This window comes from Haemorhous mexicanus, chromosome 3 (assembly GCF_027477595.1).
Source record: "Haemorhous mexicanus isolate bHaeMex1 chromosome 3, bHaeMex1.pri, whole genome shotgun sequence".
Taxonomy (NCBI): domain Eukaryota; kingdom Metazoa; phylum Chordata; class Aves; order Passeriformes; family Fringillidae; genus Haemorhous; species Haemorhous mexicanus.
In genome coordinates this window covers 112,374,660-112,391,483 of record NC_082343.1, presented here as the reverse complement: position 1 = coordinate 112,391,483, position 16,824 = coordinate 112,374,660, and the positions used below count along the sequence as shown (strand labels likewise).

Here is a 16,824-nt window from a genome sequence, read left to right as displayed (position 1 = left end):
TGTGGGCTCCTTGTCTGTGAGTTCTGGATCTCCCGGCTGGAGCTGAGTCAAGCAGCAGGAACCCCACGGGAAAATTCCCCCGGATGGGTTGCGACACCCCGTGGAAGAGCTGCAGTGCCTGTGGCCGAGTGAGCAGCGGGGGACGGCACTTTGGCTTAAGGTTGTGCTGTAAAAATACAAATCTTTTTTCCTCTGTCCTTATGAGAAGGGGATAACCACAGTCTAGGGAGGCAGATCCCACTTTTGGGTATGACATCTGGGGTGGCTGAAGGGGAATTTAGCACAGGTCCCTACTTGTGGGGCAGATCTGTACTCACCCTGCTTTGCATAGTCCTGGCTTTTGCCCCCTGAGTAATGCTGAATTCAGGGAATTCACCTGAAGTAAAAGATTAATTTAGCACCAGTAATAAAAGATTAATTTTGTGAGAGATCAACAGCTGTGAAATGCCCCTATGAGGCAGCAAAGGGAGGCAGCAGGGGAGGAGGGGAGGTAGAATTTGGCTTGGCTTAAATTGCTTATGAAATTGCCCCTGTGTCCCCTTGGAGAGCTGCTGAGCTCCTGCCTTGGGATCAGCATCTTCCCTTCTCTGTGGGTGTGGGTATGAGCTGAAGCTGGAAAAGAACAAGAAAGTTGTATGAAAAGGTCCAAGACTTTTTTTTTTTCCTGTACTTTTGTCCAGCCTTCATTTCAGTGATGGGCTGAATGCATTAAAGTTTGACATTTTCAGGATAGATTTGATGCTGTTGAAAGGTGTTGGAGAACAAGTCAGAAGATCTTTTTTTAATCTAAAGGAACAGGTTCTTCAAGGTTAGTGAGAGACAATGAGGAGGAGGAAGCACTACACAGGTGGTTAGAGTAACAGAGATCCCATGATACCTCTTTGGCCCACTAGAGGCTCCAAAATTTAATTTTCTTTTTAATATATTCAGATTTCCCAGATGTGCAGGATTCAAACTCAGTAGAAGACAAATATGGGTCTTTCTTCTGGATCTTATCTACACAGTCCAACCACCCAGGTGTGAAGCAGGCTATGGATCTTAGTTTAAGACCATTTGTCCTTGCCGTATCATTTTTTTTATAAGCTTAATTATTACTATCTCTTTTTATAATTTTCACCAAAGAACATCAGAGGATGCTTGCATAGATGTTTCTGCTTCTGATTTTCTCTGCAATAAAGTGCTGCCAGTAAGAGACCTGCAGCTCTGGCAAGGGAGGAGCCAGTTCCCATAGTGAGTGAGCACAACAAACCCATGGCAAATAATCAATGTCGCTTTAGCTACAAGTCCTTCATATAAAGGACTGCTCTTTGCTGCAGATTTCTGTGTCTACAGACCAAAAGTCACCATCAGTCTGTGATCACTGGTTTGAAGATAATTTTTTTTTCCCTGTCATTCCTTTTTCCTTTTTTTGGACAAATCTTGGTTTCTCGTGGTGCCTGTCTCATTTTTAATCTAGGTGCTGCTTGACCTATTAAAGCTGCTGAGAGGAGCTGATCATCAGTGAACACCACTGAATGACCATCTCTCTGTCACCAGGTGCCTTCCTGAAGAGTGCAGCATGACAGAGCTCCATGAAGCTGTGGCTGTGGGTGACTATGACCTGGTGAAAAAGATTTTAAAGGCAGGGCGTTGTGACCCAAACCAGAAGGATTGCGACTGGCATGACAGGACCCCCCTGCACTGGGCTGCTGCCAAAGGTAAGGGCACCCCCAGCTCTGCTACCTCTGTGAACAGACATCATAAAAGGTGATGCTGATCACCTGTGATTGTAACTAGGCTGGCAAAATCTCAGCTTGTGTTTGGTAATTTTGTCCCTAATGTGCAAAAAAAAGTTAAATATCCGTTTAAATGGGAGCTTTGCCTACAAAACAGTTTATGGGACTGCTGTTGAAGTGATTTTTTAGCTTTTTTTCTTCCATCACACAACAATTTGCAATTTACATGAGGTACACATAGGGAATGGCTGCTTTCCCCCCCCAACTTAACTAAGAGATGACTCCATGAGTTTATTTCTCCTGTACACCTGTGGGAAAGAGCAGGAAGTCAAACCCACTGTATTTACACCAGGTATTTATCAAACCAAATAGAACAAAATAATAACTGTGTTTTTACATTGCTCTTTATATCCCACCTGATTGAATGAACAGTGCAGGACCAGAGCTGTTGGCAGCTCCCATTTGGTCCTTCACCTTCAGAAGTGTCTGGTAAACTCAAATATCCCTTTGCAGCCCAAAAAATAGATGATGCAACAATAAATAATGGATAATTGCATACAGTCTCAAATGGGAAACTGGACCTCTACTTCTCTGTGCTACAGTATTTGTTGGGATCTCATGTCATCACATCTGTCTTTGCTCAGAAATCAAGTGTGTGATTTCCTGTTTTACACTTAAGACCACATTTTTGTTTTGTTCTGATGGATTATTAGGGATTTAAACATTAGCAAAGGGGACTGAGCTACTTCATAAAAATGACAGTGAGAAGCTGACAGAGCCTAGATGTGATTTGGAATAGTCTAGCTCAGTCAAAGCAGTGTGAAGTGGTGTAGAAATAACTTTTTTTTCCTCTTTAAGCAATTCCACTAGTTAGAAAAATGTGAAAGTGAATGAAAAAGAAGTAGTTTCTCTACCTGCTATGCAAAAAAACTTTGTTTTAGTAAAGCTGTTCACAGGTTTTCCCATTCTCAATGTTTAAATTTTATTTTGCAATTGAACTAAAAACCAAAATGAAACAATGAAATAGCCAGTTGATCAATGACTACTTGAGATGTGTTGTTCAGAAATTAGAAAGCTTCTTAATTTGGTTGTTGTTTTTGTTGTAAATTTCTTCTGGAAACAGTCTAGTTTGGGAGAAAATAATCAACATTTTCTATTCAGTATCACTGATACGATAAAACAGATAGTCAGGTGGGTGAAATCCTTGTCTGAGGGAATTATGAGGCAGTGTGTGACTGCCTTCTGCATCCTGAAGGTATAAATTTTAAAGCATCTTCTCTCCTGGTTTTGCTGTGCGTTGCCAGGACGGTCGGACCTGATCAGGCTGCTGGTGGATCACGGTGCCCGGCACTGTCTGCGGAGCGATGTGGGCTGGACCGCGGCTCACTTCGCTGCCGAGGCGGGGAAGCTGCGGGTGCTCCGCGCCCTTCACTCCCTGCACGCTGCTATGGATGCCGCCGACCTCTTCGGAGACACTCCCCGGAGGCTCGCAGAGATCTACGGACACCGGGAGTGCACCAAATTCTTGGAAAAGTGAGTAGTGGTGGCAGGTCTCGCTGCGGCTGCAGTGAAAATTAACTTCCCTGCTCCACAGAGGACCAGAACACACAGAGTGTGTTACTTATCTTCCCACCCAAAGCCTGCTAAAGCCCTCACACACAAGCTGTAATGTATGAGCAAACACGGGCCTGTCACGGGGAAGCCGTGAGAAGAAATTCTTTTATTCCCCTGCCGCCTGCGGTTTCCCTTGGTATGTTTTCAAAATCGTTACCACTTCATGGCATCATTGTTTTTGTAAGGATGTTGCAGAGCCGTTATTAAGCAACAGAAATGAAAGCAACAACTGACAAGTGTTAACCCCTTACGGTGGTGAATAGGAAATACATGGGTTGATTTGGTTAGGAACAGCCCTCAGCAGCTCTGTGTGTGTGGGTGTGTCTGTGTGTGTATATATATTAATATGTATATCATTTGGCTTTCTTATAGTAAAGAAAAAAAGCCACCCTATTTTTTACATAATCACTGTAAATTAGACCACTTAATAGGATGGTCATATAGTACTTCCAAATTTTGGGGAAACACATTTTGTCTTAATTGCTTACAGTTAGCGTTGTGGTAGCACATGCCATAAGAAATATGCTTTTTAATAATTCCCAATTACTGTTCCTGTTTTTCAGCTGTGGGCTCGGCTCACAGGTATTTTCATCCTTGCAAAGGTGTGTCCCTGGATCAGGATGCTTTACTGCAGAGGTTTGAACTGTGTCTCATCCTTCATCTCTCTAAAGGAGTGGGACAGATCACCAGAGGCTAACCAACTTGTTCAGTACAAGCCACAGTTCCAACACTACTTTACTTCAATACACTGCTCACGAAAGATATATGTGCCAGACCCTGGAGTGCTGAGAGCTTCCAAAAGTGTTTTCTCTCTGGGTTTTTCGGTGACTTCACTGTCCCATCATCATCATCCTTCATAGGCATCTCTTGTAACTCTTCCGCTTTGGTACCATGTATATCCTGGTTTTCTTTAATAGGCATTTATCCAACTGAAAGTCTCCAGCTTGCCAGTGCAGCACACAAGCTGCGAAGTTTGAAATGAGGCATGGTGACAGGCAAATATCCGAGAAGGCCAGTGCTTGACAAATGCTACTTTTCATTAATCCATGTAAACTTTTCTGTAGGTACTGCTGACCTTCTGTTGTACTTCTACAGCTTGGTTTCTGCTGAAATGCCCCATGCCCCCCTTTTATCTTGACACATCAGAGTCCTTCCATAAGAAAAGACAACCAAACTGTGCAAAAGTCCCTGTACAGAGCCCAGAAAACTTTGTAGGGGGGACACAAGCTCTGGTTTCCAAGCTCTGGCTGTTGGAAGCTGCTAACAGTTTTGCATTTTACCTGCCCACCCAACACAGAATCATAGAATGGTTGGAAGGGACCTTAAAGTTCATCTCATTCCAACCCCTTACAGGGACCCCTTCCACTAGACCAGATTAGTCAAAGCCCTTTCCAGTGTGATGGAGCTGAACACTGTCAGAATGGGGCATCCAGACCATCTTAGAGCTAAAGTCTTTTTGGTTTTGGAACTGAGATGCTGTAATCTCCCATAATTCACCACTTTCCTTCCACACGATGTATCAGCTCTTTTTACTCTCAAACTCTCAGTTTAAAGGCATTTAGGCAGCCAGCAGCTGATAATGAAGCTTTGCAAATTAGATTTTTTACTACCTAGCCAGTGTCTAGGTAGTAAAGCTCAGGTCTGCCAGACCTTTGAGAATGGGGCATTGTCTTCCAGTGGAGATTCTCTTTATAATCTTCTCAGCTCTCGGCACACTTAGTTTCTATACCAGAACAGGTAAATATTCTCTAACCCAGAGGGTGAAAGTTTGCAGGCTTCTGCCCCTTGGATGAAAAATTTACAGCAATTACTTGCCTCTTCAATGCTGTCTGTTTTGCACTAATCTCACCAGTAATTCCTGACAAGTCTATAGCATTTGCTGTGCTCTGGATGTGCCCCAGAGCCATGGGAGCAAGGGGTAGGGGAATTGCCTGGATGAGGCCAATGGGCAATGCCTGTGGCATGCCAAGGTGCTTGGGAGAATGATTGACAGGTTGATTGCCAGAATGATTGACATCCTGGTCTGAGACACCTTAGCAACAGCCTATGGTGACTCAGGTCAGCTGATGAAGGGCTTTCTGGGGTGAATGACTGATTTAAGGTAGAAAATTTGTCTTCCAGAAGCACATGCTGGCCTGACTCACCCCACAGCTGCATGGCTCAGCATGGCTGGGAGATCTGATGACTAGGAAGATGCTTCAAATGCCCAGTCTAGAACATTTCATAATACACACAAAGCCTGTGCAATCACCTCATGGGCATAAGCCAGCCAAGAGTTTATCACTGAGGCTCAGGAATACTTTTTGAAACCAGCCACTATAATTTATGATCACAGTGGATGCTTTCACCCTCACACACTGGCGGCACATCAGCAAACTTGGAGTAAACTAGGAGGAACAGTTGTCACTCGTAGTGTAATTTTGGTTACTGTCTGCTCCTTCAGATGTGCAGAAGGTCCCAGAGGTGATGTCCAGGGTCAGGCAGTGCCAAAGGGTACAGGGCAGTACTGTGCGTGCTGCAGACAGAGAATTAAGAGTGTGCTTGCACAAAATGCTGTGCAGCACAGAGCATCTCTGCTGTTCACACACTGGTGTGTGTGATATATAAATATGAGGAACATTTTATTACCTTCCCTGTCAGTTTTGGATATTTGCCTGTCATGCAAAAAGAGAGAAAAGGCAATTTTTAAAACCATCTGAGGGTCTGCACCAACTGCAGGGCTGATGTGCATATCTACGCAGGCCTATGAGCATCCAAATCCTTCCTGAATCCAAATTCAGCCACATCTAGCACCATATGACCCTTGCATGCTGTTTGTTGGTGCCCAGGTGTTGCCAGCTGCATGAACTACCTGCCTACCTGGGCTGGCTCACTGAATTGTGCTGATGACTGTACCCACATGGAAATATTACATGTATCAACATGGAAATATTATTAACATGCAAATATTAGGAATATTCCGCTGCTGAGTCTCGGTACCACTCGCTGAGGTTTGCATGAACATGTAAAAGTTAGGAAACAGCTGCTTTCAAAGCAGCTGCTTCTGAATAGCAAATGCATATTTTGCATTAGATTTGGTTTGCAAGAGAAGGGCTTTACTCTTGATGCTATGACACCTGCCAAGAATGGCAGAGAGACCCTCAGCCCACATCTGCTGCCAGCCTCTCGGCAAAGTGCCAGCTGTTGAAATTGTACCAAAGGGTCCTGCTAAGAGCAGGGCATATATATATGCTCATGAATAAATAAATAAATAAATAAATTAATTAATTAGTTAATACTTGCCCTTTGGAGCAGATACTTGATAGAAGACAAAAAGGTAGTTCAGTTGGAAGGGACCTACTGCTAGTCCTACGGCCTGACCACTTCAGGTCTGACCAGAGTTTAAAGCATCTTCTGAAGGGCCAAATGCCTCTTAAACACCAGCAGCCATGGGGCATCAACCACCACTGTCAAACACAGGCTGTGTGGAGACCTTAGAGCACCTTTCAGTACCTGAGGAGAGCCTACAAGAGAGCTGGAGAGGGACTTTGGACAAGGGGGAATGGCCTGGGTAGGTAGGATTAGATATACTAGGAATAAATTCTTGACTGTGAGGCTGGTGAGGCTCTGGCATAGGTTGCCCAGAGAAGCTGTGGCTGCCCCATCCCTGGAAGTGTTCAAGGCCAAGCTGGGTGGGGCTTTGAGCAACCTGGTCTAGGGGGAAGGTGTCCCTGTCCATGGCAGAAGGTATGGAATGAGATGATGTCCCTTCCAACTGAAACCATTCTGTGATTCTATGACATAGAAAGCCCTTGTGATGAGATCCATCAATATGGAGCTGCTGGCTTTGCTCTGTGCTGGCAGCTAGAGCAGCATTGCACTCATGTGACAGAAATGCTCTATTACAGAAAAAAAGGATTTTTCCTGATATTGGATAGTGCTTCTGACAGAGATTCCTGAATCCTGAGTGCCTACAAAATCCGCGCCCTGCAGGAAGAGGAAAGGGTTTGTCTTCTCTTGGGCAAGATTTACACTTGGAATGTCCATGTCTGGATCCAGGCAGTGCTGGGGCCAGGGGCTCCCTGTGAGGGGAGGTTGGGGCTGCACCATGCTGGACACACTGTTGTGTTTCTCAGGTGTTGGTGGTGTCAGGGTTTTGACCAGACTGAGACACAGCCCCTGACCCTGCAGATGGGCATCTGTGAACAGAGATGTGTGTGCTGTGCTCACCCTTGGTTTCTCTCCTAGAGCAGAGGTGGAGAGCAGGAACTACCGCAGGAAAGCTGCACTGAGAAAAATCCCCTTAGACCAGAGAGATGAAGAGTGGGAATTCAAGAAAGAAGAGCTTAAGAAAAATCCACCATGTTTTTGGGAGAAGTGTACGGCCTCCATTCCAAAGAAAAATGGGGGGAAAAGGGGGAAGCAGTAATGTGCCCTCTCTGGTGCCTCTGAGCACTTGCAATGCAGAGCAAAGGCATTGTAAGTGCTCAGAGGTGGATCTGCAGTGTGATATTTGGGTGAATGGAAGAAGCAGAAGGCTAAAAGAGTGCATCCTTAGAGATACACTGTAAACAATGACCTTAAGAGCTAGAAGTGCTTCAGTCTCTCTGTGTGTTTCAATGCATCTGATCTCAAAAATAAAAACAACTAAAGAAAGTCTTTAAATATACCAATACTGTAAATCACTGCAATGTTTAGAGTTACTGCAATGGCAGTTACACATATTGCCAGGGAAAAAAATAGTCTTGATCCTACCTGAATCACAAAAGCATCTTGACTGTGGTTCTGCTTGCTCTGCTGATGTCTGTGGCCTTTGCATCTTTGCTTCTGTCACTGAGTCAACCAGGAGGCTCTACATGGACTTGCAGCCTCTGGCAATGCCTGTCTCATTTCTTGGAAGTGGGATGTACTTGCTTCTCCTGGATGAAGCTGAGAAATGAATGTTGATCTTTCACTGGACACATGGGTCCAACAGCCTGTATCTTCCATTCCTGGCCCAGCAAAAGGGAAAGCGTGCTCCTTCCTTGCTGCTTTCTGACAGCTGTGACTGCCAAGGGTATTGGAGCGCTGCCTTTTTTTTAGCATTGTCTCCAGCCATTTTTATGTTTCTGTAAATAGGAATGGTGTGCAACTGCTCCTGAGTTCTGCTTCTGCTCATCAACACTGTCCATGGCAAAAGCATTTTTAACACTTTCACTTCTCAGTCATAAAATTTGGAATGTGACCCAGAGCAGTTTTCCACACCCTGCCAGCACTGGGCAGCCATTCCCGTTGACTTCTGACATCTCTCCTGTGTCAGCTTCTCCAGGCTGGGCACATCCTGCATCTATCCCTGTGGGCTGTGCAGGGTGGCTGTGCTGATGGACACCCTGTCCCCTCCAGTGCCAGCTGAGTGGGGCTGGTGCACAGGACAGGGATTCTGTGCTGGCTGTCACTTTCTCAGGGGTTTCATGGGGATAGAAGGAGGGACCCCAGTTTGGTTCTCTGGGGCTGTGGTGTTTTGTGTGGTAATATCTGTAAGGTGCTGGATTTTCCTGCTGAGTCTGTGGTATGTGAGGTTGTGAGGTGTGGATGTTACACTAGATGTAGGGAATGAGATGGATCTCCCAGGGCTTTTTTGTGAAAGTGGTTGGGATTGTCATGTTAAAGGATGAAGTTCAGGAGCAGCAGGAGGGGGAGAAGGGATGTGTGGCTGTTCCTGTCCTTTCAAGGCCTTTCACAGGGGAGATGTATCCAGAAGAGCTGCTTACAATCTGTCTCTGGACCTGAGCTGCTGGTAGAAGTGACCTGTTCAGGTTCTGTTCTGCTCTGTTCTGCATGTTTCACCTGCTGTGGTGGGTTCACCTTAGGGAGCAGCCAGATGCCCACCCAGCTCTTCCTTCAGTGTCACCCATAAATGCAGTGGAAAATAGGATGCAAAGCTCGTGGATTGCGATATACCATGAAATCACTCACCTGTTACTGTCACAGACAAAACAGACTTGATGTGGAGAAAATTAATTTAATTTATTTACCTACTGAAAGTATAGTAGGATGATGAGAAATAAACTACAACCCACTGCCTCCGCCACCCTTTCTTCTGAGGCTCAACTTCACTCCTTAATCCCCAGCTCCTCCACCTCCTGGCCCACAGCAGCATAGGGCGACGGAAAATGGAAGTGCAATCAGTCCACAGTGAGTTGCCTCCTCCACTCCTTTTTCATGCTGTTTCCCTCATCCAGAACAAAACCTGGGTGTTTCACTGAGCCAGAGTGCAGTGGGAAAAGCCAATCTCATCTCCAGGTCAGAGCAGGCCAGGAGAGCAGTCCCACAGAGCAGGCAATCCTGTCCTTGCAGGCAGTGGGGCACAGAGGACATGCAGGGCTGGAGTGGGGAGGGGGCTCTGCACCCCCTGAGCTCCCCGGGGCCGTTCCTGCCTCTCTCTTTGTGGCTCAGTGACCACCTCTGGGGAGTGACAGGGCTCAGTGTGTTCACACAGAGCTACCAGCCACTGCCAGGCAGTGATGCAGCCCATAATATATGCCACAGCACAGGGCCACAGCAGAAGGAAAGGTAAACCAAAAGAGATGATAAACTTTGCAGTTAATTTCAGTTGTTTCAATTATAAAATGCCAGAGCATTTGGTGGTCTGTTTGCAGTATTTTTATTGCCCCTTTTACAGCCAGCCCCTGTACCAGGTCTAAATTACTTTGTTACTGACAATAGTTAAAGAATTATCTACATGAAATTATAATTGAAAATATATTGTGAAATTCAGATTAATTTAGTTCATAGTATTTGATATATTCTTAATATCAGTGATGAGAACATTTCTATCATCTACAATGCGTGGAGAGTTGCACTAGAGATTAAACTACTTGTTTTCTACAATGAAATATTACCATTTTATATGGGCTCCAGATTTTATTACAGTTTCTAACTCATGCAAACCTTGCGCATTACACTTCTTTGTAAGGGAAGAATCTTTAACAGTGCCTTTTCTAATTTGGGATTGCTGAAGATCAGAATAAGGGAGTGAAGACCTGGAAAAATGTACTGAAATACTTCAATAAGAAACGTCATATGATTTCCCTTCTTTGTGACATAAACCATATTTAAGACCAAACATACAAAGTTGATGCTGTACATCACTAAGAAGGAGAAAATAGATTTCATGGCTCTGATGTGGGCATCCATGCTGAGGTCCTTCATGGAGTTTGTCTGCATCGTGCGCTTGTGTCTCCAGAGAGAAAAGAGAAGGAAAACAGCAGCAAAGATGACAACCATGAATGAAGCAGCATATTCAAAGCCGGCAAGAAAAAAAGAAGGGAAAAAATGCTTATCCATTTTGATATTTGCTGTCCCAAAATTTCCTCGTCCAGTGGAATTGCTGTTGCAGTGCGGTTTGTCAGCGATGTCATAGGCAACGATGCCGACAGCCAAGGCTAAAATCCCTGATCCCAACAAGAGCCAGGGCACAATGCTGTCAATTTTTACTTTCAGGTAGATGAAGGACTTGTTGCTGAAATTGGCAATTTTTATACAATAAAAACCACAAAGAGAAGCAGAAAACCACAAGTTGCAATGATTAAAAAAGGCTTGAAAAAATACAGCTAGTTGAAGTATGGTGGGAACATAAAGGTAATTGGGATAAATAAAGGAAAGAAATTTATATACCCATGAGAAGCACAAATAGCAAAACCTGGAGCATCCCAGCAGCAGCAAGATCTTCTCATTAGAGTTCAGGGTTTTCTTTTTCACCCAGTCAGTGCAAAGCACACAAACCAGGAAGGCATTTATCCACATGCCAGGAAATGCCTCCAGGGTGATGAAGGCCACAGTTAAGGCTCCATATGAAGTGACATTGAATTGCTGTGGAGAGTGACAAGCTTCCATGGTGTGAGCTGGGGAGCAGAGCTGTGCTGGCCAGGGGCTGTGGCAGCAGAGCCAGAGGCAGGTCAGTGGCTGCTGTTGGTGGAGTGTCAGGGATGGCAAGAGGAGCTTTATAGAGCTGCTGCTGCTGCTGCTGCTGCTAAGGGGGGATTTTGGTGCTGCTGCTCTGGGCAGCAGGGCAGGTGCAGGGATGTAAATGTGCTGGGTATCCCCTTACCCGGGGCCAGTGTCACTCTTGACTATTTGAATGTTGGTTCAGGGGGGCTGTGCTGGGTGACACAAACAGCGGAGATGTTTTTCCTGTGGTGGAGACTGTTTTGATTTTGATAGTGATCCCTGTTTGATCAGTGTCAGGCTTGAGGGTCTTGGTCCTTCTATTCCTTTGTCACCTACTATGTCTGATTTATTTTTGATTGCATTTATTTTTAAATGTTATTTCTTTTGTTATGTTTTTATATTTATGATGGGCAGACTATTGCCTTGAGGGAATTTTTGATTTCCTCATAGTGCCTATTCTCTGCTTAAGGCTTTGATGTGAGTTTCCTTCTCTTTTCCTGAATGAATAGAAAACACTCTGTGGGGTTGTTGGGGCTTTTTTCCTAGTTTGTTTGTTTGCTTGCTTGCTTGCTTTTTTCTTCTTCTTTCCATATCTTTTTGAATAGAAGTTATTTCTGTTACAACCTGTGTGTAGTTGAACTATCTGTGCTGGGACTGTACAGGACCACATCATGGCTGAATTTTGGGCTCTGCTCTGCATGGGGAATCTGGCCCCTTGAAAACAAAATAATATAAAATCAGAGTCTCAAATACCAGGTTTTCAATGCATGGAATGTGTGGATTGGATCTTTAAAACACAGGATCTGCTTTTGGTTCAAAGCCATCCCCTCCCGTGCACTTGATGAAGGGCAGAGAGTCACCAAGAATTTGTACCTGCCACCCCCTGTGGAGACTGGGTGGTCTTGGGAAAAGGAAATATTTCTGTGATTAAGATGTTACTCTGGTTTAAAAGGTTGTTTCTCTCATTTCATGAACAGGAGCGAATCTTCTTGAAGGTGATAATATGAAAAATATGCACCTGGCACTGAGTATGCAGTAAATTGTCCCTCTGAGACAGCTGGTGAAAGAAATGAACAGTTAGATTCTGTTCTGTTGATGTTGGAATTATTTAATATTTACATGACCTGTTGTAGATTGTTAATCTTGGACACCTGCCAGACCCTCCAGCCAGCCTCTTCTTCACTCTTACTCAGCAACAGGTCAAGAGGGAAAATAGAAGATGGAAAAGCTCATGGGTTGAGATAAGGACAGGGAGATCACCCACCAGTTACTGTCATGGAGAAAACAGACTCAAATTTCAAAAAATTTATTTAATTTATTGCTGTTTGAATATAGAGTAGGATGTTGAGGAACAAGCACAAAACTAGAGCACTGCCCCTTTCACCCTTCTTCATCACAGCTCAAAATTCATTCTTTCATTCCCAGCTTCTCCACCTCCTCCCCAACATGGTGCAGGGTGACATTGAATAGGGGTTGCAGTCAGTCTATAAAAAGTCTTCTCTTCCCTGCTAGAGTGTGGACCCCATCTGTGGTCTGCAGTCCTTCAGGATGAGATGTCTCCAATTTGGGAACTCCTCAGACTGCAATTCTTCAAGGCAAAGCCACTACCCCTAGTGTTACAAGTGATAATATTGCAAAAAACAGAGACACAGCAGAAAAAAACATATACCCAAACACAAATAAACCTGATGCTGAGTACAGTCATTTTTCAATCAGCAAGTGCCAAAGCGCTTGAGGAAGGTTTGCAGTACTCTTATTGCCCCTTTGCATCCAGCCCATGTATAAGACCTAAATGAATTTGTCATTGACAAGAATTGAACTCAAAGAAATACCAAAATGAAATAGTAGCAATAATCTAATTACTACTCATTTGACTGAAGGAATTTGAAAGATTTATTCTTAACTTTGGTGTTAAAGAAAGAGCATCTGTATCATCTACACTGCCCAGAGAGTTGCATTAGAGATAAATTGACTTGTGTCTTCTAGTGAAATACAAAGACTTTGCATAAGCTCCAGCATTTATTACAGTTCCTACCTCATGCAATCCTTGCACTTGACACAGGATAGAATCCTTATCAGTGTCTTTTCCAGCTTAGGATTGCTGAAAATCAGAATAAGGGAATGAACACCTGGAAAAGCATACAGAAATAGTAAACTAAGAAATGCCACATAATTTTCTTTCTTTGTTGAATTAATTGGTAACAGGATCAAAAATATGAAGTTAATACTATACATTATAAAAAAGGAGAGAATAGATTTCATGGCTTTGATATGGGCATCCATGCTGAAGCTGTTCATGGAATTTTTCTGCATCTTGCATTTGTGTCTCCAGAGAGAAAAGAGAAGGAGAAGGGCAGAAGAGATGACTGCTGTGAAAGATGTGATAATTCCAAAGCCATAGATAAAATATATCTGGAAAAAATTTTCATCCACTTTGCCTCTAACTTTTGAAAAATTTCCTTGCCCGGTGGAATTGCGGTTGATACTGAGCTGTGTAACAGCGATGTCATAGGCGATGATGCCGATAGCCAAGGCTGAAAGCAATGATGTCAACAAAAGCCAGGACACAATCCTGTCTGTTTTTAGTTTCAGGTAGATGAAGAAGCTGTTCCTGAAATTGGCAATTTTTATACAATAAAAAACAGAAAGAGAGGCTGAGACCCACAAGTTGGAACAATTAAAAAAGCTTTGAAAAAATATAATTAGTTGGAATGTGGGTTGAACATGAAGGTAATTGGGATAAGTTGTTGAAAGGCAGCAATATACCCATGAGAAGCACAAATAGCAAAACCTGGAGCATCCCAGCAGCAGCAAGATCTTCTCATTAGAGTTCAAGATTTTCTTTTTCACCCAGGCAATGCAAAGCACACAAACCAGGAAGGCATTTATCCACATGCCAGGAAATGCCTCCAGGGTGATGATGGCCAAAGCCATGGCCCCATATGAAGTGACACTGGATTGCTGTGGAGAGTGACAAGCTTCCATGGTGTGATCTGGGGAGCAGAGCTGTGCTGGCCAAGGGGGCTGTGGCAGCAGAGCCAGAGGCAGGTCAGTGGCTGCTGTTGGTGGAGTGTCAGGGATGGCAAGAGGAGCTTTATAGAGCTGCTGCTGCTGGAGGGGATTTGGTGCCGCCGTTCTGGGCAGCAGGGCAGGTGCAGGGATGTAAATGTGCTGGGTATCCCCTTACCCGGGGCCAGTGTCACTCTTGACTATTTGAATGTTGGTTCAGGGGGCTGTGCTGGGTGACACAAACAGCGGAGATGTTTTTCCTGTGGTGGAGACTGTTTTGATTTTGATAGTGATCCCTGTTTGATCGGTGTCAGGCTTCAGGATCTGGGTTCTTCTGTCCCTTGGAAACCTCCAATAAAGAAGTCAGTTTTGGATGTGTTCATCTATTCTTTATTTTGTTATTTTTTGATATTGATGGTGGGCAGAGCATTGCCTTAAAGGAATTTTAATTTCCTGATATTCCTGTTGTCTGCCTTATGCTTTGATGTTTGTTTCCTCTCTGTTTTTGCTGATAGAAGAAAAACATAGTAGAGGATGGGGGATTTCTTTCCTTATCCTTCCTTTCTTCTTCCCATATGTTTGTGAGGTGTATGGAAGTTATTTTTATTACAACAGGAATGTGAATATTAATTTTCTGTGCTGGGACTGATCTAGTACAGGGATATTAAATGAAAATTTTAATTAGTTAAAATGAATTGCAACACAATATCATGGTTGGGACCTGGCTTCAACTCTTTGTGGGGAATATTTCACCTTAGAAAAATAATGCTATAAAATCATAGTCTCCAATGCTGGATTTTCAATCTTGAATATATTAATCAGGTGCTTCACACACAGGTGTTTTTTGCTGGTTCAAATCCACCCCCTCCAGTATATTTTGAGAAGGGGAAGGCTTGTCCAACACTTTGTATCTCTCACCCATGTGCATATTTTGGATGCCCTTGTGCATCTGAAATGGCCCAAGACTCCTGTTTTTGTGCATCTGGTTGGACACACAGCTGTATTGGGATCTGAGTCCCGTCACACAGATAATAAATTGGTACCATCTGTGCTTTTTTAGGCAGAGCTGCTTTCCTCTCCAGAATCTCTTTCTCCCTTTATGACATGGGGAATCCCAGATGATTAGCCTTAGTTAGCTAGCTAGTTAGGTGAATGGCAGCCTAAGTTCTGGCCCATTCCGTTACAGCTGTGTATCAACTCTAATGCACGATGTTTATGTCCTTAACAACTGGAGAGGAATGCTCTGAGAAACAGTTCCCGCAGAGGGAAATTTCCCATTGCCCCTATCCCAAGTGACACCCTGGGAAAGAAGATTTTTTTTGTTGTGGAATCCCTGTATGACTTGCCTTAGATAAAGCCTGCTTTTTCCAGATCTCCAGGCTGTTTATGTACCATTTTCAATTGAGTTATGGCTGTGCTACTGCTGGCCAAGCAATGCAGCTCTGCCCCAGCAGATATTCCCAATTGCCCTGGTGATAACCCAGATGCTGAGGAGTGGCAGATTGAACCGGTATCTGTGAATCTGGCTGAGATCTCCATCCAGATAATGAGGTCAGGAAATCCTAACCTCAAGAACTTGCATGCTGATCTCCTGCACCCTTCTTGCTTTATCTCTTCTTAACAGTCCCAGCTCAGTACAAGCAGGTGGGAAATGCAGATATTTTACAAGTAAAATAATTCAGAGCATCCTCCCTTCTTGTTTTCACCTAATTTTGGCACTATTTTAAATTCACCAAAAAAAAAAAAAAATCTATATATAAACCTGACATGGTGCAACAGTGCATCTGTGTCAAACCTCTGGCTTTGCTCCATGATCTCAGCCAGAACAGCACTGCACTGATGGGACAAAGCTGCTGTATTAAAGAAAAAGGATTTTTCCTCATATTTGGTGGTCTTGTGGAGAGAGCTCCATAAACCCTGAGTGACTACAAAATCCAAGCCCTGCAGGAAGAGGAAAGGGCTTGTCTTCTCTTGGGCAAGATTTACACTTGGAATGTCCATGTCTGGATCCAGGCAGTGCTGGGGCTCAGGGGCTCCCTGTGAGGGGAGGTTGGGGCTGCACCATGCTGGACACACTGTTGTGTTTCTCAGGTGTTGGTGGTGTCAGGGTTTTGACCAGACTGAGACACAGCCCCTGACCCTGCAGATGGGCACCTGTTGAGTACAGCTGTGTCTGTGCTGGACTGTGCTGTACAGGTGGAGAGCAGGAACTGCCACAGGAAAGTCCAGTAAGAGGAATCCCCCTTAGTCCAGAGAGGTGAAGACTGGGAACTCCAAAAGGAAGGGCTTGAGAGAAACCTGCCATGTTATCTGTAGAACTGCAATACCTCTGCTCAAAAGAAAAATGGAACTAAAAGGGGGAAGCAGTAGTGTGTCGTGTCTCTTTGGTAGCCTCTGGTGGGGCCTCTCTCTTTTTTTGGTAGTGGGGTTGAGGTGGTGTTTCCCCCTCCCCTTTTCAGGCTGTGATCTGAGAAATGCTCGTTAGGCCTCGGCCTCGATGAGCAGCACCTGGGCCCAGCTCCTCTTGAGCTTATCAGAACTACTGCCTGCTCCCAGGAAATGCTGCTGCCTAATGAGA

General features: G+C 44.3%; 3 protein-coding genes across 6 annotated transcripts; 1 reads left to right on the top strand and 2 right to left on the bottom strand.

The window, feature by feature from the left end:
* Positions 1 to 19: 19 nt before the first annotated feature.
* Positions 20 to 10,183, top strand: ANKRD66 (ankyrin repeat domain 66). Of its 4 annotated transcripts, XM_059843039.1 has the most exons (6): positions 24 to 160; positions 931 to 1,017; positions 1,123 to 1,230; positions 1,537 to 1,697; positions 3,020 to 3,248; positions 7,557 to 10,183. In XM_059843039.1, the coding sequence occupies exons 4-6, from the start codon at positions 1,559 to 1,561 to the stop codon at positions 7,735 to 7,737; spliced, it is 549 nt and encodes a 182-aa protein (XP_059699022.1). In that variant the 5' UTR covers positions 24 to 160; positions 931 to 1,017; positions 1,123 to 1,230; positions 1,537 to 1,558; the 3' UTR covers positions 7,738 to 10,183. The 4 variants fall into 4 exon arrangements, with proteins under 4 accessions (XP_059699021.1, XP_059699022.1, XP_059699019.1 ...); XM_059843038.1 differs by lacking the exon at positions 931 to 1,017 and having other exon boundaries at positions 20 to 160; XM_059843036.1 differs by lacking the exons at positions 931 to 1,017; positions 1,123 to 1,230 and having other exon boundaries at positions 32 to 160.
* A 40-nt stretch (positions 10,184 to 10,223) lies between these two features.
* LOC132325569 (taste receptor type 2 member 7-like) lies at positions 10,224 to 11,183 on the bottom strand. Its single transcript, XM_059843034.1, has one exon. It carries the CDS (start codon positions 11,181 to 11,183, stop codon positions 10,224 to 10,226), a length of 960 nt encoding a protein of 319 aa, XP_059699017.1.
* Positions 11,184 to 13,268: 2,085 nt separating this feature from the next.
* On the bottom strand, positions 13,269 to 14,222 carry LOC132325563 (taste receptor type 2 member 9-like). Its single transcript, XM_059843018.1, has one exon. It carries the CDS (start codon positions 14,220 to 14,222, stop codon positions 13,269 to 13,271), a length of 954 nt encoding a protein of 317 aa, XP_059699001.1.
* Positions 14,223 to 16,824: the final 2,602 nt, after the last annotated feature.